Source organism: Pleurodeles waltl, chromosome 2_2 (assembly GCF_031143425.1).
Source record: "Pleurodeles waltl isolate 20211129_DDA chromosome 2_2, aPleWal1.hap1.20221129, whole genome shotgun sequence".
NCBI lineage: Eukaryota > Metazoa > Chordata > Amphibia > Caudata > Salamandridae > Pleurodeles > Pleurodeles waltl.
Window position 1 is genome coordinate 1,023,503,972 of NC_090439.1, and position 22,763 is coordinate 1,023,526,734.

Genomic DNA, 22,763 nt, shown 5'->3' on the forward strand with positions numbered 1-22,763 from the left:
GCTAACAATAACTCGACCCCCACCCCTAAAACTAAAAATACCCTGACAGCCCTTCCCCCGCCCCTAAACCGGCCCTAAAACTAAAAATAACCCTACCCCCTCCCCTAAACCACCCCGACCCCCTAAAACTAAAAATACCCGACCCCCACAGCCCTAAAACAGCCCCATTTACCAGACTTATCACGTCATCCTCCTCAGCCGACTCCCTTCTTCTGTGCCTTAACCACGCATGTGTGTGGTTCAGCCCATGCGTGGCTAAGGCACCAAACAACGCTTTTGTTGTACACGACTTTGTTGTTACGTAGTCGTGGTTAAGGCCGCTTCCCATGGACATTCTGTCTATACCAATCCAAAAGATATTGTCAGCCCACGTGGACTGCAGAAAGGGACAAACACAGCAGGAAGCATTTGGGCAATTAGAAGGTTGAGGTTAGGTTGAGCGTCTGATGTTGCTGTTGAAATCCCAGTCCTAACATCAAATCAGGACAGAATCTCGTGTCCTTATACATTTTGAGAATGCCTGGTTTTGTGTAGTATGAGATAGCAAGACTTGATCCTTTCTGAAGGATGTCATTGAAATCACAGCCTTTTTGGGTGCAAGTTGATAGTCTTCAGGTAGTTTGAAAAACATGTTTGTAATCTGTAAATATATATTTCATAAAACCTTTGTAGGGAATCTTAGCTTCTACGTATACATGAGCTAAAAATGCTAGTGTAGGCGGCTTCTCCTTCTCGACACCATTAAACTGAGAGTTGATGGTGTGCATCAGAGAAAAGTGCCAGGCTAAATTTTTACTTGGAATAGTGGTTAAGGTTGAGAAAATAGGGTAGCATGATTTACACTTTGTTTTATGGTTGTAGAAAAATGAAAACTGTAGCCTAACACTGACTTCAGTTCCTTTCTTTCCATCTCTTTGCACCCAACATTTTCTCAGCAGTGAACAAGTTTTTCCTCAATATTTCTATTTTCTAGTGTGCAAGGGAGAATGCCCCCTTCCTAAATTACATGGATTGAAAGTTGAATGGACTATCACAAACAGATGCCTGTGACAGATGCTCACAAGGCATGTTTCTGGTGTTTGGGACACTACTCAGAGCTATTTGAGGAGTTTGACCTTATGATTTGGAAGAAGATACACGAACGTGAAGCCAAACTGTATGTCACTCAAAAGAAGTCTCTGGAGTCCTGCTCAAGGTTGATGGTACACACCCACTCTCAAACTCGTGGCCCTTCCCACAAAAAGTCATTGTCACTGTCCAAGTCTTTAGGCTCTTTTGGTGAAAGAAGCCGGGTGGGAGAGTGCCAGCCTTCGACTGGATGTTATTCCCATTATTTCCTGGCACCAATAAAGGATGGAGGCCTTCCTCCTAATTTAGATCTTCACTCTAACTGCTCCCTGAGCCAGCATGAACGTTCAAGTTGCTCATGCTGGCTCAGGTTCTGTCTTGCATGTAGTAGATGCCTAGTTCTATGTTCCTGTTTCAGGCCCAAAGACTCTTCTTGTGTTACAGAGAAGACCAGGAGCATTTTTAGTTAGCCATACTCGCATTCAGCCTTGGCTGTGCCTCTTGAGGGTTTACAAAAGTGATGGCAGTTGTCACAGTTTTCTTCGGAGGTCGAGCATACCACTCTTCCCCTACCTCGATGACTAGCTAGAGTGGTCTTGTTACTGTCAGTCATGGACCACCACCACGCGAAGGCAAATCTTCATATATCTTTGCGATTCCCTACCAAAGTACGAAGTCACTTCTGACTCCTTCACAAAGGCTCCCATTCATCAGAGTAATTTGGGATATGGTGTGTTTTAGAGCCTTCCCTCTGGATCAGTGAGTCCAGGACATTCAGGCTATAATTTTGATGTTTCTTCCTCTGTCCTGTGTCTCAGTGAGAGTGGCTCTGAGACTTCATAGCCTTTTGACTTCCTACATTCAATCAATCAATCAATCAGTGTATTTGTAAAGCGCGCTACCACCTGCAAGAGTCTCAAGGTGCTGGGGGGTGGAGGGGTGCTGCTACTGCTCAAATAGCCAGGTCTTGAGCCGCTTTCTGAAAGTCAGCAGGTCTTCGGTCTGTCGTAGGGGCAGGGAAAGGTTGTTCCAGGTCTTGGCGGCGAGGTGGGAGAAGGATCTGCCTCTGGTAGTCGCTCTACGGATGCGGGGGACGGTGGTGATGTCGGCTGAGTGGAGTTGGCGGGATGGGGTGTAGAAGTTGAGTCGTCTGTTGAGGTAGGCTGGGCCGGTGTTGTGGAGCACCTTGTGTGCATGGGTGAGGAGCTTAAAGGTTATCCTTTTGTTGACGGGGAGCCAGTGTAGGTTTCTCAGAAGGGGATGTGGCTGTGGCGGTGGGCATCAAGGATCAGGCGTGCGGAGGCGTTTTGTATGCGTTGCAGTCGTTTGAGGAGTTTGGCCAGGGCTCCTGCATAGAGGGCATTTCCGTAGTTCCGTATTCTGCTCATGGATCATGTCAGATGGCATATGCAGGCACTGCATTGGAATCTGAAGTCTCAGTGGGCCCAGTAGCAAGAGATCCTGTCAGATTCGATGGAGGTTTTGGAGGAGATTGTGAAGATCTGGAGTGGTGGGTGCTCATCCACACTTGGACCAGCAGAATATCCCTCACTGTGGTGACATACGTATCACCTCTGGTTTTGTAAAATTATCCGAGAGAGGTGGAGGTCAGAGAACACCGGTCTCTGACAGAGCTCTGACTCCACATTAACCTGCTGGAAGTTGTGAGGCTTTTGCTTGGCTTTGAAATCCTAGTTCATTTTCTCATGGACAACATCACCACCATGCAACAAGCAGGTTGGGGTCCTGAGTCATGTGCCAGGAGGCTCTGCACCTCTGGAGCTGGCTGAATCATACGGGCAGTTCTTTGGTGCTGCATCACCCTGGTGGGATCTTTAAACAGCAAAATAGACTAACCGGACAAACTCAGTTAGCAACATCTAGTGGATCACCAATAGCAGTTACACCCAGAGGTGGCATAGGACATCTTACAGTAATTGGTAGAACTCTAGCTCAACCTTTTCACCACCACCAAAAACTGTGTAGCGTCAACTATTTTACGAGCTGGAATTCATAAGAGGGCTCTCTCTCTCTTGGAGAGGCATTCTGTCTAAAGTGGAGCTTGGGGCTCCTGTATGCCTCCCAGCGCCTGCCTCTTATATTATTAGCTCCAAATTGGTCTGGGAGTGTGTGGTATCCATACCTCCTAAGCATGAGCATGTATCCTCCAATCAAGCTACTATTCAGAAGGATCTTCTGTCACACCAGAGGGGCAGGGTTCTGGAGCTGGGCCTGCACAACCTTCACCTCCATCCATGGAGATTGAACAGCAGTTGATTCCATTCGCTCTCTCTCCCAAGGTTGTTGATGTTATCTTGGCAGGTAGAAGCCTTCCACCAAGCTATTGTACACCATGCACTGTAAATGTTTATGGATTTTGTGGCAGCTGCCAGATGGACCCATTACAGACCAAACTTTTCGATGATTTGTTGTTTGTTTTATCTTAGACCCAGAGAGGACTTGCACTGGACACTGTTAAAGGCTACTTGTTGAATCAGGCTTTTATGTTCAGATCACCTGTTGTGATGAGATTTATTAAAGGTTTGCAACTTATGTTCCTGCCAAAGTCCTTTGTAATGCCAGAGTGTGACTTGAATTTGGTTGTTTAGTAATTTGTCACCCCTTTTGAGCCTAAGCACAGTTCTCCACTGTTGTTACCCTTAAAATGGTCTTTCAGGTTGCAATACCTTCAGTTTGTCACATGAGTGAGCTGCAGGCACTCTTGGTCCAGCCGCTTTATTACACATTTTTCCCAGGTAACTTGGTGTTGATAACTTGAGCTCAGTTTCTGCCAAAATTAGTAGCATCTTTCCATGTCGGCAGGCTACCACCTTTCGACATTCTTTAATCCTCATCATCCCTTGAAACAGAGGAGAAACTGCATCAATTATATACCAAAAGAGTCCTCAGTTTTGACAATGATTTGACCAGAGAGCTCCGGATGGACGATTGGCTCTTTGTGGGTTTCTCAGGGCAAAGCAGTCCAACAAAGAAAGATCTCTAGGTGCATAAAGTCTGCTGTGCACAAGCTTAGAAGAAGCCCCCAAAAGGTTTACTGGCTCATTCCACTCGTGCCAAGGCTGCAACCGTTGCGCTGTGGTGTTCCATTCCGGGATATCTGTTAGGCTGCTACATGGGCATCTGTGTATATGTCCACAAAGTATTACTGTCTTGACAGTCATTTCTGTGGGGATGAACATTCTGCCCATTTGGTTCTGCAGGACTTTTTCGCCTAAGCCATTGTACAGACCCCCTCCACCACCTTGGAAGGTACTGCTTGGATATCTATTCACAGGGTGAAGAATCTGTGTTTAGAAGTGTTCATCAGAAGATCAAGATGCCTACCTTCAGTAATGCTCTTTCTGCTGGATAATCTGTCATGTTTCCCACATCACTATTTTGTGGAATGCACTCTTCCCCTTCTAAAAAAGGTCTCAAACTAGAGCTATGAACCCTAGTTATACCAATTTGATAATAGGCACGGGCAAGCCTACAAAGGTGGTACCTATATGCCGCCGCATTTGTGATTTCCCGAGTGGAACAAAGTCAGTCCAGCACCACCAGCAAGAGTAGTGCTTTAGAGTTTTCTGGATTCAGTCTGATTCCTGTGGAATATTCACAAGGTGAGATATCTACAGTTACAGTATCCAGTAGAACCAGAAAGGTAAGTAACTTTTTAGTCAGTACACACGTTCACTGTCTCGACATTCAGGTTTGACAGAAATAGCATTTTACCTGTTTGGTCCAGTGGATTTTTTGTTATATACCATCCACAGGCACACCACCTTGGGTGGTACTTCATTGGTCTCTATTTGCAAGATGAGGAATCTGCAGTTAGTAGTATCCATCAGAAGAACAAGCTGCTTACCTTTGATAACATTGTTTTTGGTGGATACTCTGTCTAATTGCAGATTCGTCATTGCCCTTCCACCTCCCCATTCTGTGCAATTGTCTTTTTCTCCATGTAAAATGGTGTCAGATTATAGATCTGAACATCTGATTGATTGTCCGAGGGCACGGACAGTGTCAAGAAAGAAAGTGATATCAGCACACAGGGGTGGCAATTATAAATGTCTCCGACCGTCACTTCCAGAGTGGAATGAGGCCACCACAGAGCTGTATGACCCCACCTACTAGAGCATAGTGATATGGGGTTCTATACTATTAAAAATCCTCTGGATCCAGTCTGACACCCGGAGAAATACATAAGGTGAGGAATCTGTGGTTAGATAAATTATCCACCTGAAAGAGCTTTACTGATGGTAGGTAACTTGTTCTTTTCTCCCTCATCTGGTCACAAAAGTGCCACCTGCACTTGGAGGATCCTACCCCAATCTAACCTGTTTTATTGTAAGTCTAGGACAATCTGTATGTACTAAAACAATGCTAAATAACATGCATATGCTTGAGTGACAGCAGTGCAATATTGAATTCTGGCTCAAAAGGATAATATATGAAGGCTAAAATATGTGGGTTTTCAATTTCTTGCTAAATGCAAGGCTGTTGGCTTTGGTGTGGTTATTGGTGTTACGTAGATCAATAGTGTGGGTGCTCAGAATGCTCAAACTGAGTAGGACCTAAAGTTTAATTTCCTCTGCCACTAATATAGCAGTTTATTTGTTCATTTGAAAGATGAAAAGAGTAGAAATAGGAATTTCAGCAACACAAAGAGGATGGAGGTTCCAAGTTACTGATAATTCTTCTTGAGGTTTAAAGCAATCAGGTACAAAAGAAAATGGTGATGGCACGGAAGGTGCTAACCACTAAATTGATCATTGCACAGTCTTTCATCTGAGTGCAGACTTTGCATTAGGTTTTTTCTTTAAGCCTAGTGTTGAGGGATTTGTTGGTTTTGGGATGAAATATTGGGTGACAGTTTCCAACATTTTGTTTAGAGCAGGGGTCTCCATTCTAGTGTGAGCTTATGCTCCTCAAGAAAAATCCACGGAGCTAATAGCAAATTGTAACACTGTAAAACAGTGACCATATCTGTCAAGGGAGTAGCCACTAAATGCCCCCCTCTCTCCCCCCACACCCCTACTCCTCACAATTTTGAACCAAAGATCTTTTGACACAAAGCTAGCGAAGCAAGTCATCACAACCTTCCCCAGAAGAGCTTGATTGCCTCTTCCATCCAAGCTGTACCCATACATCCTTTCATTCACCAGTTCATATCCACCTTTATATTCTGTCATCCATTCCATCTTTCATCCATTATTCAGTCTATCACCATTCCAGCCGCACATGCCTAATGGCATCTTAGAGGAAGGTCACTTGAGTTGCTGTGAGTTGGTGTGTAGCAGAAATGTGAATCAAGGAGAGAGAATTTAGGCAGACCCTCCGATTTCTATAGATGACCGAACTGGGTATTGGTATCTAACCAGTATAAGGAGGTACTCAGTTTGAGAAACACCAGGTGTTAGGCTTTCCTTTTATCTGTGCATGTAAGAGGTGTTCCTGGATATTTGTATTAGTGTCCAAAGGTAAACGTCTAAGCATGATTGTGTGAAAAAGAGTAAGGAAGCAATTGATACCCTGAGATGGTCTCATGGTCCACCGGGTAGGGGCGCAGAGGCCATGGCATACACCACTCTTACTGTCCACCATATCTACAGATCCTCAACTTCAGATTTGCTGAGCATGTGGTATGTTTAAAACATTTGATTGGCAAAAATCTTTGTTTGAGATAATAGTTTTCTTCATGCACGTCTAGGTATTCCACATATCCCCTAGCTGTGTCTACTAGGTCTCATAGTTGCATGGATGGAAAATCAGTGATGGTTGCCCCACCCCCAGTAGTGGTTGAAAACATTCACTATCAGCTGGTGATCTTGAGAGTCAGAGGTTATCATTAATGAAGCCAGGTGTGGTCGCCAGTGATAACCCAGCAGTTCTCCCATCTCTAAATAGGCCGGGGGTACCTCATGATTGAAGGTCAGGAGGACTGAAGTTTTATGATGTTTCTCCTGTTTCCCCAAAACCTAAACAAAGCCCTACGTTTTAAAATGTATTCCCTGAATTTATTCAATTGCTCCCTGTACCTTTGCTCATAAATAACTAAACTAGGGTTCCTAGAATGTTTAGCTGAATGTTTAGTGTTTTAGAGGGGAAAGCAGTCTACACTATTACTGACACGCATTTCCAGGATCTTGCATGGAGAACTGATCTCTATACCATCTATTAGATCCTGAGTTCGCCAAATAACAATAAGCTATCCTACTGTACTGAACGCCATTGGTCATGAAAGAACAGGCTTTGTTGCCATGTACAAGGAGTAACCTTACACTTTTCAAAAACCATACCTTGTTCTGTAAGAACTGAAGGATAAAATGGGGCTTTATATGTACTTGCCCATTATGCCCAGTTATATCAGGTCCTTTGTGTCCTTGTGTTTACTTAAAGGTAACATTCCAGTATTGATATTATGGCCTAACCTGGCCCAGGAGGAATTCATCTTGCTTTTTGTCTCCGTTTTCTTTACATTATACTGGTACTTATGTTTAAATAAATGTAAGTAAGGCTGGTATCTGCAGAATTAATACTACGATTGAACTAAAGCAGGAATGTCTAGTGGGGTCCCTATTATTTAATCTGCTCATTGCTGGATTATATACTAAACTTCACATGATTGTTAGCCACCCACCAAAATGAGGGTAGTACAGCTGTGGTTAAAAATTATTCCATATAATTAAATTTTTTCCAAACCCGAGTAGGCCGGTAGAAAGCAAGTTGATTAATGCCTGTTACAAAAACTGGTTATTAACACTAGTTTTTTACATGGTTCATTCTTCATTCCTATTTTATTATCAGTGTTTTTTGGGCTTTTTTCTAACTCACTATATTGTCTCATGTGTTCTTCTCAACAGTCTTCCAAAATCTTTGGAGAAGCATGAGAAAATGTTATTTTTCCTGACCAATGTGATTGCAGAATCATTAGGTGGCAGTGGATACAGTGTGGAGCGGTTGTCAGTGCCATATGTACCCCAAGTTACAGGTAAGACGTTGCAGACTGCTGAACACTAATATTATCCGTTTTCCCAAATTAACCTTGCTTTGTCACATAAGTTCTTATGTTTTTGCGCAGCAATTTTTCATGACACGTGGAGATTGTTTTCTTTACAAGCCTAGTACTTAGTCTTACACACCAAGATAAGATAGAGAACTGTATCATTTGTTTAATTGACTCAGCTTGTTCCCTTCTTAATAAAATGGAAAAGAACTAGATTACAAAACCCTTTTGTGGAAACATATGCTTACTTTCAGGTGTGTGAGAGTTTAACCATCCTAGCTGACTGGACTCCCTGCTTCCTTAATGTTCTAGTTGCATCTCTCTGCGCAATCGTTTGGGGGTGAGGGCTATATGTTGGGAAGGCTTCAGCTTGTAAACCTGGATAATGAGTAGAAGGATTACCTTGTGTGATGAAGTGTCTTACCATGACAAGTAGTCTGACTCTCTAATGTTCCCTTTGAGATAGCAATTATCAGTTAGTATTCTTTAATAATGACCTACATCTCGAACTACAGAGATATTAGTATTTGATTAACTCACACCATAACTTTTGTCTGTCCCATCTAAACTAAAAAACGAATTGCTGATTACTACTATGTTGATTACTACTATACAGAGCGGACCTTCTGTTATCTCATCCAGTATATATTACCATACTTCCTGCAGATATGTAGCTTCCTGTTTTTCTGTGCATGTGTTTTTCTCGATCTATCAACTCAACTGAACAACCATCATAGTACTCAAGAAAGATAGAAAAATATTCACAAGGACATCAACATATTTATTGGAGTCTCCTTTGTTCTCCTTCAGAACTTGTGAATCTTGGTTTTGGAGGAAACCGGCAAATACGTTTTTACATCTTTGAAGTTTATAGTCAAGTTGGTGGTCGTGATAGCTGATGTTTGTGATTCACTGGCAGCATATTAGGTCGAAGGATCATTTAATGTAGACATTGCAACTCATATCAGTATTTTGATTTCTCTTGCAAGTTTCCCAAGTGGAATTTGCAGGAGATTATGTAACCTTAAAGCAGCATATTTTAGCTAACGGCAGGAATCTGGCCTTATTTTTTTTTTTTACTTTATGCACTTTCCTACCTGAAAGGGCGGAATCATGGTTCACAAAGTTCCAGGAAGAGTATAACAAAGGAGACATTGTGGTGTGGAACAATAAGCTTGGTGTAATTCATTAGTAACAAAACAGAGAGTATACTGTTGTAATGATAGGCATCTTGGAACTATGGTAGGTCTTTTATATGCTTCTTTCCAAGGTCCCTTTTTGTGGTTTTGTGGAAAAAAAAAGTGTGGTCCACTTGGGTAGACTCAATATAAGTCACAACAGGGTAAGCATGCAGTTTCTAGGAGTATCTAGAGGCTAACATACTGTATTGAATGCTAATAAACATGGTCTAGCGGCCAAACTTAGGGATGATGTGTGCCAAAATGTTCATCTCATAGAGACTTCTAGTTGCAGATTCCTTACCTTAGAATTTCCCCATCAGTCTAGCACCGAAGATTTTTCTCGTGCAGTACCCGTGCACGCCGTTAGGTGGTGTCAGTCGAGTCCTCGTCTGTCGTTGGCGTTGTGATGTCAGTTCTTTACTTTCTGTGCAAGCCTGTGTGCAGATCTTAAAAAAAATAAATACTACACAGTCACTTTTTGACTGGCCTTTCTGAGTTTTTTTGCATTCTGGTGCGTCGAGATGTCACAGAAGACCGGCTTCATTCCCTGCGACTCCTGTCATCGGATGATGTCCATGACAGATATGCACCTCATGTGTCTTTGGTGTTTGAAGCGTGAATACAACCCAAAGTTGTGCTCCAAGTGCCGAGCCATGAACCCAAAGGCTTTGAGGGAGCGGTCCCTAAACCTACTTGTAGCCTGGCGCTCGGCTCCATGTCGCTCCCGGTTGAGAGGAAGGTCCCGAGACGGCTCGTAGAGCTCACAGTCTTCATCTGCCCAATCGAAGTCTTTGTGAAGTTTGGTTAGGCATTAGAAGAAGCTGAAGAAGAGCAAATGTTCTTCAACTTCACCCTGTCGGTCAGATGACACGATGCAGAAAAAGGAGCGTCATCGCTCTAGGCCTCAGTCGTTGGAGCCTACTTCTGGATCACCTCTGTGCCTCCACGAGTTTGCAGGAGACAGAGCCATCCCTGCCCAACTCCATGAGGCTATGTGCCTCATTTTTGGGCAGTCCAACCCTGCCGGTGCACCTTTGGGCCCCATGGGGCCAGCAGTGGCCCCCCTGGGTTCCTCACCATCAGCTTTGGCTCCAGAGGGCACCCAGTGGTCCGTTTCCAGATCTGCATCGGCGGTGCCACCACGACCTTGCCTATCGACAGTGTAGATGTCGACGCTCACAACGATGCCCGGACCCGTGGTCGGCGTCAATCCCATACTTATTGCCAACTTTGACACGGAGTCGGACCACTATCGCTCAATGCTGATTCCGACTTCAACTGAGATCTTGCTCCCTAGGTCAGATCCTGACCCTCTTTCTTAGGGGTCCAGTTACGGTGAGAGTATATAGGAGTCGCTGGACCCTTTAGAATACCAGCTTGATGACCCCATGACCTAGGCTCAGGACCTGGGCGAAGCCAGTGGTGTGGACACTTCCCCTTACACTGGCATGCTTTCTCCCCCTACCATGGCTGTAGAGGAGGGAGCATCTTATTCAGTGGTGGTGAGGAGAGCGGCCGCGGTCCTGGCGTGGAGGTGCCTTTGGTTGCTGTCAGGACCAACCTCCTGTTTGAGGTGCTTCATCCTCGGCTTCCTCTTCTGAGCCCCGTTTGACCTTTAATGTGATTGGTTGCTTCAACAGTGGCCTTGAGGTGCATGCTTGGTTGGGGACATCTGGCTTTTCGGAGAATGTTCAAGCTGCACTTATGGACATGCCCTTCTATGGCACCCGTCTCTTCAGAGACAAAGCAGGCTTAGCACTCGAGCACTTTAAAGAGTCCCTGGCTAAGGCCCGGTCCTTGGGCCTCTCAGCTGCCCCTCGCCCTCTCAGTCTGCTCTTCGCCCATTTCGTGGCTTCAGAAGGGGTGCCCATTCGCCTCCCTTTCCCTCCGACCACCATGCCGTGCATGCTGTCCAGCCTCTGCGTGGCCGGGGTCGTGGGATCCAACATCCTCGTGGATCAGAAGGCCAGCGGTCGGCCCAGTCCAACCCAGTCCACCACCCTTCCCACTGCAGCCTCTAAACCTTCCTAGTCTGACACTTCCCCATCGAGGACCCATAGGAGGCAGGATTCGCCATCACGTGCCCTGCTGGGAATCCATCACGTCAGACAGGTGAGTTTTGCAAATAGTCCAAAGGGGCTACTCCCTCTGAAGGATCACCTGGCGCTTCTCCGCAAGGAGGTCACACCTCTTTTGGCCAAGGGAGCCATAGAGAGGGCCCTTGTGCCATAAGTAGGTTGTGGCTGTTATTACTGCTGCTTTCTGGTGACCAAAAAGGACAAGGGCCTCCGCCCTATCCCAGAGATCCGGTCCCTAAATCTCTTTCTCAAGAAAGAGAAGTTCAAAATGCTCATTCTGGCTCAGGTCCTATCTGCCCTGGACCCAAGAGACTGGATGGTAGTGCTGGACTTAGAGGACACATATTTCCATATTCTCGTCCTACCTGCCCACAGACGTCGCTTGCGGTTCATAGTAGGTCATGAGCATTTTCAGTTTACCGTGCTCCACTTTGGCCTTACCAGCGCCCTTGGTGTTCACCAAAGTGAAGGAGGTGGTTGCAGCTTATCTACACAGGTGAGAAGTTTCAGTCTTCCGCTACATCGGCGACTGGTTGTTGAAGGCCGGCTCATCCCAGGCTGTCTTCTCTTACCTCCAGACTACAGCGGACCTCTTGCCTTCGCTGGAGTTCACTATAAACATGCCAAAGTTACACCTGACTCCTTCTGAGATGCTCCCTTTCATCTGAGCTGTTCTAGACACACTGCCTCCCGAGTGAGGAGTCCAGGTTATTCAGGCTATAATACCGATGTTTCAGCCTCTATCCTGGATTTCAGTGAGAATGACTCTGAGGCTTCTGGGCCTCATCACCTCCTGTATCCTGCTGGTGACACATGCCAGATGGTATATGCCGGCTCTGCAGTCGGGCCTGAAGTTCCAGTGGGCGCACCATCAAGGGAATCTCTCCGGCATTGTCCAGATCGCTGAGGGAACTGCACAACATCTGCAGTGGTGGCTTTTGAACTGCGATTGGGTCAGAGACAGATTCCTCTCCTTTCCCCAACCAAATCTGACAATAGTCATTTGGTACTGCAGCAAGCAGGACGGGGTGGCGTCGTGGAGCCTTTGTCAGGAGGCTTCGCGCCTCTGGACATGGCTGGAACATCAGGGCATATCCCTGGTGGTTTAATGTCTGACGGGCTCTATGAACACCACAGCGGACGAACTCAGCCGTCAATGCCTGGCTGATCTTGAATGACATCTCTACTCGGAGGTGGTGCAAGGTCTCTTAGCAGTAGGGAGAATCTTGGTTAGATCTGTTTGCATCCGCAGAGAACGCGCAATGTCTGGTGTTTTGCAAGTTGGAGTTTTTGGGCGGCACTAGTTCAGCAGTATTTTTAGTCTCGAGTGGAACTCAGCCCTCCTTTCCACCGATACCACTTCTGGCCAGAGTTCTCAAGAAGATCGAGAACAACGGGCCCAGGTGATTCTTGTGGCTCCAGACTGGGCACAAAGAGTCTGGTATCCTGAGGTCTTGAGCATGGCCATCGAAGAAAGATCGGGCAGTGCAGAAGAGGACCATCTCCGGATGGGTCATTCTCTGCATCAAAATGTGCTGTGCATTGGCAAAGAAGCAACCCCCGGAGGGTTTGCGTGCTCACTCCACCAGAGTAACAGCTGCAACCTCCCCAGTCCAGTACTGGACATCTGCCAGGCAGCAGCCTGGGCATCACTGAACACTTACATCAAACACTAGTTCCTGGACAGTCATGTCTGAAGGGACAGGTACTTTGCCCATTCGGTCCTGCAGGATTTCCTAGTATGATCTGAGTTTGCAGACCCAGCTCCGGGGATGGTATTGCTTGGGGTATCTATACTAAGTTAAGGAATCTACAACTAGAAGTCTGTATCAGATGTACAAGTTACTTACCTTTGGTAACAAATTATCTGACAGAGACATATTCTAGTTTCAGATTTCTTACCGACTCACCCATCCTCCCCGCTCTGCGAACTGACTTCTAGAGACAGGGACTTCCCTTTCAGGGCCCTAGTTCTGACACACAAGGGTCAATGTTCTTCATGGCTCTACGCTTCTGGTGTGGAAAGTTGTGAAAAGAAACTGAAGTCAGCACTCCGGGGTGGCACCTATATACCTTCAACGATGTCATATTTGGCGAACACAACGCCAACGACGGATGCGTAGTCGGCCACCTAATGGTGCACAGGGGTACTGCTTGGGAAAAATCTCCGGATCCAGACTGACGCCTGGGGGAAATTCTATGGTAAGATTTCTGCATATGAATACAGTATGTCTCTACCTGATAGTTTGTTACCAAAGGTAAGTAACTTGTTCTACAGGCTGCATTTTCTGGCTACCTACTTTCACTTCTGTTGAAGGCCCTCTGTGCTACGATACCTCTGCAAATTTGGTAAATCTCCCGTAGCCCACTATTCAAGCAACAATCATAAAACTATGTAATGTGTAGTAAAAGTGCAAACTGGAATAAGAACCTGCAGACACGACATCCTACTATTGAAGTAAGAGAAGACACAAGTTGGGCTGCTAGATTTGCTTTGTTCCTGTCAGGCTAATGTGTCTTATTTTCACCTTGACTAGCCTGAATGTGTGAATCATTTTCAGGGTTAGTGGAAGAATGGGAGAAGCATAAAAATCCTAAGTAACAAAACTATTATAGATGAATTTTGCAGCTATTCTATATCGGAATGTCAACATTTGTCAATTTCTAATGTTAGCTGGTATGTGATAGTTAATTTGAGAAGTTTCCTAAAGTTTATGTGTGTGAGAAACTCGAAAGCCTCAGACGAATGCATCTCATGCCTCAGTTTGAACTGGTAGATGCTATCTAGTTATGCATGTTTTATAGCTGTTATATGTAATATGATTTGTCCTACTGCATTGGTAGGAATGAACGGCTAGCAAGTCTGACAGCCATGTCTTGTAGTTAATCACTTGATTGACCGTTCATCTTTTTCGGTGTGCATTTGCTCCCAAGCAGGGTTTCTGGTGTAGCACATTGTGTTTCTCGCGCCCTAGTGCTATTGCAGACCTACGGGTTAACTCCATGTTAGTGCTGCTATTGAGAATAAAAAGCAGACTTTACAAATGTTGTAACATTTTAATCTTACCATTAACATTTAGATAGCCATTTTTGGGATGGATGGCGCAAGGATTTCCTGTGTCCTACGTATATATTGTAATAAATTACATTTGACCATTCCTGGCAATGGAGCCATATTGGTTGCCTCCAGGGGCTGTATATTGCCCCCTTCCTGGTGACACCCCTAGTTTCTTTTTAATGTGGAACATTTCTTAAATGCAGACAAATTCTGCTGAGTAAAGATTTGCCAAGTTCTGTTCTTTTGAGAATATCAACTCAATGACCACATTATTGTTTTAAATGTACTCAAATGCATTGATAATTTTAATTATTGTATATAACCTTATATGTCCTTTCCATATGTAAGGTCAGGACTCTTGTAAGGACTAGCCTGACAAAAAAAAGGATGTCAGACCTCACCGCTAATAGCTTATTGCAGGCAACCTCTTACTTTGGAGTGCCTCTCTTTACACTACAGGGGATCGCCTACTTCACTAAAAGTAGAAAGATGTATGGCAGGCACTCCAGCACTTCCCATGTAGACTGATGTAGCATTGTGCAGGAGCCTGCTTTCTTGTCACACATGCATTCATTGATTAGAGAATGTGGTCCCAGGAGCTTAGAGTCATTTTTGTTGGTACCTGGCAGCCAAGGTTTTTGTAAGTGATGTCACATACTCTTTTACTCATCAGACACGTTAGTGGTTTTACACGTACTCCAAAACTACCCTTCAGTGGCCTTCTGTGTTCTTCTGAGAGGCTAGAAAAAGGGCAAGAAATGGAAAAAACGAAGTAAACTTGTCTCTTGGAGCCTTGTTTACTTTTCTTTTTCTGGCACTGCTTTTTTCTTTTTCTGGCACTGCTTTCTTGACCCAGAGACCGGGTTCGCAGGGTCAGCCATTAAGTACCTTAGGGCAAGTCCTGAGTAGCAGGTGATATGTCAGACTGGCTGCAATTGATGTCCTTGCTGGCATTGGCTAAGTCAAGGGCAGTAAACTGTTATTTGGAGGTGAAACCCTTGCAATGGGAATCTTTAATGGAATCTTGAGACATAAAGGAATTGTGGCCTATTGGGTAATAGTAGAAACATTACATTATTTGTATATTGAGGGGGAGTGAATAAAAGAGTGATAAGAATTGGAGCGAGAGAATTGACAAATATAAAAACCCCAAGGTGGGGTACTTGACAATAAGAAGTTAGTAACTAGCATTGAACCAGAGTGTGACCTTGAATTAGAAGGGTTTAAGATCACGTATGTTCAGAGTGATTTTATGACCTTTTGAAGGTCTCCATGGACACGTGGTCACAGATAATTTTTATTAATTACTGTATCCTGGTGACTTACAGAGTTGGCTTTGCTTCCTCTATGCTTATGTTAATGAGCAATATATGTGTGAAATAGATAAGTTTGGCACACTGGTTCTTGGATTCTTACTGGTCATCTGTTAGCCTCTCTTTAATGTTACACACAGAAAATTAAATATAACATAAAATACATGCACTGATTATCCACTAAAGTGTAAAGCTTATCATGTGACCATGGCCTTAACAAAGTGCTGTACTTTCCTGGATCCATGTATGTCATTTACCTGATGGACTTGATTGTGATACAAACAAGGGCATACCAGAACGCTTGTGTGATAACTCCAGTTATAACCAAAGGTCTCAAAAATATATAGTTTTGTATTTCCGGCAACCTTTTTTCATTTATCTTTATTGTGTGTTCCACACCTGCTCTCTCCCATTCGCACTTAACCATTGTTTACTTTTGTTTTTATTCCTATGGACATAGCTCTTTTCCCATCCGGCAAAAAGCCTTGCAAAGGCAGACACAAGTCCAAAGGTAAACCACAGCCTGTGCTGTAGCTGCCTTATGTAGATGTGTATCGTAGCCGGATGCACACTCCTCCCTAATTCCAGCTGTTTGTTCTTAGGTAACATAGAATTAAACCAGAAGTGCAAACAATTTATCTCACGTTCTGTGTGTAGTGTAACCCACCCCTCTCCTCTTTAGCTTTACAACAATGGAAATATTTAGATGTGGTTCTCTTAACTGCAGTAGATCTAGATCCCTTGGATATACTACAGGTAGCTGTCATTATTTTGCTAATTTTAGTATGCATTTCAGCTGCATGATTTAAAACTATTAACGTAGATTGAATACAATCACTGCCATTGTGCGTATTGTTGTTATATGTTTTATGTATATCTGCCATTTTGGGGTCCTGTAGGTGCCATTGGGGCTTTTGATATGCAGGTTTTTATATGTTCGCTACGTGTTATTCCAATGGTGCATGCTACTAAGGCGTGAGAGGTTTTCATGCAGCCTTCCTCTAAGCCTCTCAGAGTGTGATGAGTAGGTCTTGTGTTTTGGTCATAGTGGGTGTGGCATTGTCTACCTGTCTGAGTCTTCAGTGATAATTATTCTCTTGTCTAATGCAAATCCAACTCAATGTGTCTTGCTTCCTGTGCCAATATTAGTGTCCTACAATGCCCAGTGTCCTTCCAGTCTTCCTTGGGTGCCTGTGTATCTCACTAAGCTTTAAAGTGTTTCCTCTTCAGATGTTGTGCATTCATTGTTACACTGTGAGTGTATGGCACCTGCCAGTTTAGGTTTAGGCCCTCTTTTAGATTCACTCTGTTCCTTATTCCTTTACTGATTGTGCTCCATGAACAATGCTTGGGGAAGGCTACTGGAGCCAATCCTTATCCCTCTCCAAAATCAGTGTCTTAATGTATTTGATTTTCTGCAGATTCCTCATCTAACAATGGGTTCCCTCTGCAAAGAAGTTGTACCTTAAACAGGCAAGCATTATTGCTGGAATACTATTTTTAGTCACACAACCTATTCTAGAAGCCGAAGAGTCTTGAAATATCAATGAAATTATAGTATAAACAAAATATCGTATCAAGGATATAGGCTGAAGTCACAGTGCCCTGTACCAAAACACTTAGGTGAAGTAAGATGTAAGTCCTTTTATGCACAAGACTGTGATGTTGCTAATTAAAAATAGTCCATTTGTTCAAAAGGGATGGTGCCAGATATGGAAAAGATCTAGCAAAAGCAAAGAAGAATAATAAGGCTATGATAAGGAGCAAGAAAAAAATCACAATGCTAGAGTATTTATAACTTATTGAAAAGCTAAGAGTGCTGCAAATCCATGCCGTTATATTCTGTCTTATCTCCAAGGAGGCTGAAAATGGCTTAAGCGTCTGAAAGCAAAATAAATCTCCTGGAGTTGGCATTGTATAGGTTGGTTTCTTTTTGGAAGATCCAGTAATTATGGTTGCTAGCACTTGCAGTAGTAATGGCTTTTTAGGACTATGAGGAAGCTACAGTTGTCATGGTTGAGCTTCGTAATATTTCTGCTGTGTAAGAAGGTTCTGAAGATGACTCAGCAAAGTATAGTCAGATATCTCTTCTGGACTCTATGGTTGGAGGTATTTCGTAACTTGATGAGAAATAGATTACAGAACTGGATGGGTAAGGAAATTAAAGCATTTTTTTTCTTCCATTATCTTGGCCTTGCTATCGGTGAACACCTCATGCCTTTTGAGTTATTCCCATACATTGTGCAACTCGCTTCCACAGCTGCTTCCTGTGCTTCCCAAGGAGAGCCACAATATCCTCAGTCAAGCCCTCATGGATGGCCGGGATGCAACGAAGTTCTGCATCAGGTATGGTCTGGACATGACAGACTGCCTAGGCAAAGCCATTGCTTCTATTATGGCACTACACCGTCATCCCTGGTTTTGGTCCACTGGGTTCTTTGGGGATGTCCAGTCATCCCCTGATCAAAGGCTTCCGCATATTTGGTGATAAAGCGGATACAACACTTGTGCTTTCGGAAGATATGGATCACCATCAGATCTCTTGGTCTTTCTCTATCTGCCTAGACTCAGCAGCAGTCCTTTCACCCCTGCCTCAACATTATCTTGGCATTTATGTGCACCAGCTATAAAAGCTGTACCTACCGGTAAAACAACCTTCCCTGTCCATTTGTGGACGGGCCATAGATTCCATAAAGGAACAGGAGACAGGCCCAACGAGATGTCCAGTCCCCCACCCCTCTGGAAGTAGCAGTCTGTAAGCCTTTTAGTACACCCTCCATCCAGCACAACTATCACACTGGTGGCAGGATCAGGCACCCCTTGCCCTATTGGTGGTAATTATTCCATACAAGTGGGTGCTTCAGTTTGTGCAAAGGGGGAATGTCCTCCCATTCATGGAAACCCTCCATCCCTTCCACTAACCCAAGAATGGCTGAGGGAGGATCACCTCTCATTGCTCTACCAGGAAGTGAAGACTCTTTTAGCCAAAGACGCCGTCAAGAGGGTGCCTGCTCTAGAAGTAGGTCGTGTTTGCTATTCAGCTACTTTCTGGTGCTGAAAAAGGACTGAAGTCTTCGTCCCGCTTTGTTTCAACGCCATTGTGCGGAAGGAGAAATTCTTCATGGTCACCCTGGCTCAGGTCTTGTCTGCCCTGGATCGCCCCAGGCAGTTGTCACCCACTTTCAGACAATGGCAAACCTTTGCACTCACTGGGTTCTCTATCAACATGCCAAAGTCATGCCTGACTCCTTCTCAGCTGCCCCAGTTCATTGGAGCCATTCTGGATAGAGTGCAGTTCCGTGGCCATCCACTGGAGTGGAGTGGAGAGTCCAGGACATTCCGGCTATGATCCTGATGTTTTAGCCTCAGTCCTGGATTTTATTGAGACGAACTCTGAGGCTTCTGGGTCGGATGGCCCCCTGCATCCTGCTGGTAAAGCACACCTGATGGCATATGCTGGATCTGATGTCCCAGTGGGCGCAGTACCAGGAGAACCTCCCCAACCTGGTCCCGATTTCGAAGGAGACTGCAAAAGATCTGCAGTATTGACTAACAAACCACGATTGGGTCAGCGGCAGACCCCTCTCTCTTCTCAACCCAGAACTTTCAGTGGGGACCAATGCATCATTTTGGGTTGGGGTGGCCACCTGGGAGAGGTGGCTATCAGAGGCCTCTGGTCTACAGCGGAATCTCCGCTTCATATTAGTCTTCTGGGGCTAAGAGTGATACGCTTGGCATTTAAAGCCTTCCTTCCTTTTTTTATCCATCAAAGGGGCGCTGGTTCAGCTGTTCAACAGCAATAACACTGCCATGTGGTATTGCAACAATAGAGTGGGTTGGAGTTGTGACCCTGTGCCAGAAGGCACTGTGCCTCAGGACTTGGCTGGAGCGCCAAGACATTTTCCAGGTAGTACAGAACCTTGCAGGCTTCTTTGACACCAGGGCGGACTAATTCATCCATCGATGGCTTGCTGATCACGAATGGCAGCTACACCTGGAAGTGCCGCAAAGTCTCTTCCATGAATGGGGAGAACCTTAGCTTGATCTGCACACCACCAGCGAAAACGCACAATGTTAGCACTTCTGCACATTGGCGTTTCTAAAGTGGCTCTCGCTAGGCAATGCATTCTGTTTAGAGTAGAACTCAATATCCAATTCACCTTTTTGCTGATACCACACCTGTTCCAAGGTCTCAAGAGGATCAGGACCAACCTGGCCCAAATCATCCAAGTGGCCCTGGATTGGGCACAGAAGGTAGCCAGAACTCCTGACCATTAGCATTGCCCTCTGATCAGGCTGCCCCTTTGGAAGGATCGCTTGTTACAGCAGCAGGGCACGGTCCTGCACCAGAATGTGCACATGTTCAACCTTCATGAATGGAGATTGAGCGGTGGCAGTTGAGGGTTTTCGTTATTACTCCGAGGTCTCTGATGTCATCCTAGCAGCCAGGCGTCCCTCAATCAAATCATCATATACTTGCAGTTGAGATAGGTTTGTGGCCTGGTGCTCTTTCTACCACGTGGACCCCCTTACTGCACCACTGTCAGAGCTGCTGCATTTTGGTTTATCTTTAGCCTGGCAGAGTCTTTCCCTGGGCATTGTTGGTGGCTGCTCTCCGTCCTTTTTAGGACAGAGAGCCACTAACAGCCATACTGGCGGGCGGCGGGGAAGTGGAGGTTGCTCCACCTCCACCGCCACGGCAACAGAACACCGCCCAGTGAATCACGACCTGTGATTCGGCGCGGCGGTGTTCTGTTGGCGGAGTGCTGTCGGCGGAGCTGCCCCCATGGCTCCCGTCCCCTCCCGGAGGATGGACGGAACAGGTAAGTCGATCGTCTGTTAGGGGAGGGGGGTGGGGAGGTGTTGTGTGGGTGCATGGGGGTGTGCGTCTGTGTATGTAGAGGGGGGGTGTGAGTGCGTGTATGCTTGCGGGTGTGTTGCATATTTTGAGAATGAGTGCGTGTATGTCTGTATGGATGTGTGCATGTATGTCTGTATATGGGTGTGCGTGTCTGACTGAGTGTGTGGATGTAGGCATGTATGTTGGTGTGTGTGTGTTGGTGGTGCCTGCGTGTGTGTCATGTGTGTGTGAGTTATGTGATGTTGGGGGTCGGGGTGGGGAGGGGGGCCCCTGCCACCTTTGGGGGGTGGCAGGGGTGGTGGGGGGATGTAGGGGAGGGGGTGGGGGAGACCCCTATCAGTTCCAGGGAAAGAATTCCCTGGCACTGATAGTGCTTACCGCCATGGATTTCATGGCGGTTCCTACCGCTGGAAATCCACGGCGGTAAGCCGGGTCAAAATACCGGCGGCGGTATTGTGACGGCCGCCGGGCTGGAGACCCAGGTCTCCAGCCCAGCGGGCGGAACGGAGAAGCGGCGGATGACCATGGCGGTAACCGCTATGGTCATAATAGAAAAAAAAAGACCGCCAGCCTGTTGGCGGTCTTACCGCCGCTTTAACACCGTCCGCCAGGGTTGTAATGACCCCCTTAGTCTCCACTTCCCTGTAGAAGCACTGACGTTTTGCTGTTTGACTTAATCAACTTTCATACAATGTGTTGTATTTAGCCTTTAAAGGATTTCCTGGAAAATAAAATTGCAAGAGGGAAATGGAGCAGGTAATCCTAGAAAGGAGGTTTGCCAAAGATGTGTTGCCTGATTAATTTCACTTTCGTAATTTGGAATTTAATCCTTGTAAGTTGTAACTATTAATGAGTTAATCATTTTGTGCAGTATGTAAATTACCTTTTACGCTTATGCTAAAAAAAAGCAATTTGAACATTTCCAGAATATAATATTTTCCTATGGAGTCATGTTTAAGGCAGGTAATATTTAAGCAATGGTCCTAACTGGCACGAGGTGGCAGCCAAGCTGCTCAAGCCATGTTGTCAACAGTGTTAGTTTTGAAAGTGACAAAATTCCATTAAGAAACTGCCAGTACCAGTAATGTTTCTTTATTCTGTGGGCTCCAAACTCCAGGTTAAAGCGTTACCTGTCTGCTTCCCTCAATATTATTTCTTCCTTTTTTGTATAGTGATTGAAGTTCGATTTAGACTATTAGCTACTCCCAGGGCCTTTAGGTTTTAAGTCCTGTGAGGTCAGTAACATGTCTGGATGGTTGCTAATACAGCCTTCATGTGCTGTGTGTGCCAGGACCATGACTCAGGGGCCTGGTATTTTTGTGCCTTCATGCTTCCAGTGTCCCTCAAAAGAAAATAAGACTAAGCTGTTTGGTGTTCTATCCTCAGGAAACCAAGCCGTGTTCTCCAGGGAATCCCAGGTTCAGTCATAGAACTGCAGTCCAATTCAAGAAGACAGGCATGCCTTTGCTCTAACCATGCAAAGCATACGATGTGTTCATCTTCTTCTTTGCAGTACATGCTCTAATTCAGTCGAGTGCCATAGGCATCACTCTAAAAGACTAATGAAGAATCCTTTAAAAGCAACAACTAAGAACTCGGTAAAGCCTTCTGTATTAAACCTTAGTCTAGTGAAGAAAGAATGACAAAAGTTTCTGTAGACCTGAAAAGGATGTTGGATTATAATTTTATTTGTGTTAAGATTGGATTTGGATCAGAATTATTTGAGCAGTATTCTTCATGTTTTTACTGATCATCGATGACGATATAGATCAGTAATTCCTTAAAAAGACAATAGATATTAGGAAAATCAATCATGTGATAGCTGCCCGAGAGGAGAATTTCAGAGTGATTACATACCTCCTCTGAGATACAAGAGTAATGTGAAATGCAGTTAAAGCTTTGAACCTCCATTCCACTGCTTACTACAATAGTAAAACCATCCTTGCAACTGGCTGAATTTGTAGCTTCTCTCTAATGAGCCTCTGCTAGATTTCATTATGGCAGGTTGGTAGAAATCTCCTTCAGCTCAGTCTAGAAATAAGCCACAAGGAAAAAAGGGACCTATTCCTTAGATTCTATATTTCAGAGTGGTCTCTCCACCATGGGTACCTTGATGGTGGCAGCTTCTTTAAGTAAGACAAAGCTACTACTGACAGTGAAGCCCTTCCACAGCAACTATCCCTCCTGTTCTTTTG

At 45.0% G+C, this 22,763-nt stretch overlaps 1 protein-coding gene across 2 annotated transcripts in view; it reads left to right on the forward strand.

Moving 5' to 3' along the window:
- The window catches only part of EFR3A (EFR3 homolog A), a 1,082,041-nt gene that overhangs the window by 893,950 nt on the left and 165,328 nt on the right, over nucleotides 1-22,763 (forward strand). Inside the window, exons 19-20 of one of the 2 annotated variants that reach the window (XM_069220765.1) lie at nucleotides 7,935-8,062; nucleotides 16,168-16,218. In XM_069220765.1, the coding sequence (XP_069076866.1) occupies nucleotides 7,935-8,062; nucleotides 16,168-16,218 (179 nt within the window). The remainder of the gene's footprint in view (nucleotides 1-7,934; nucleotides 8,063-16,167; nucleotides 16,219-22,763) is intronic. The other variant, XM_069220764.1, reaches the window with a different exon arrangement.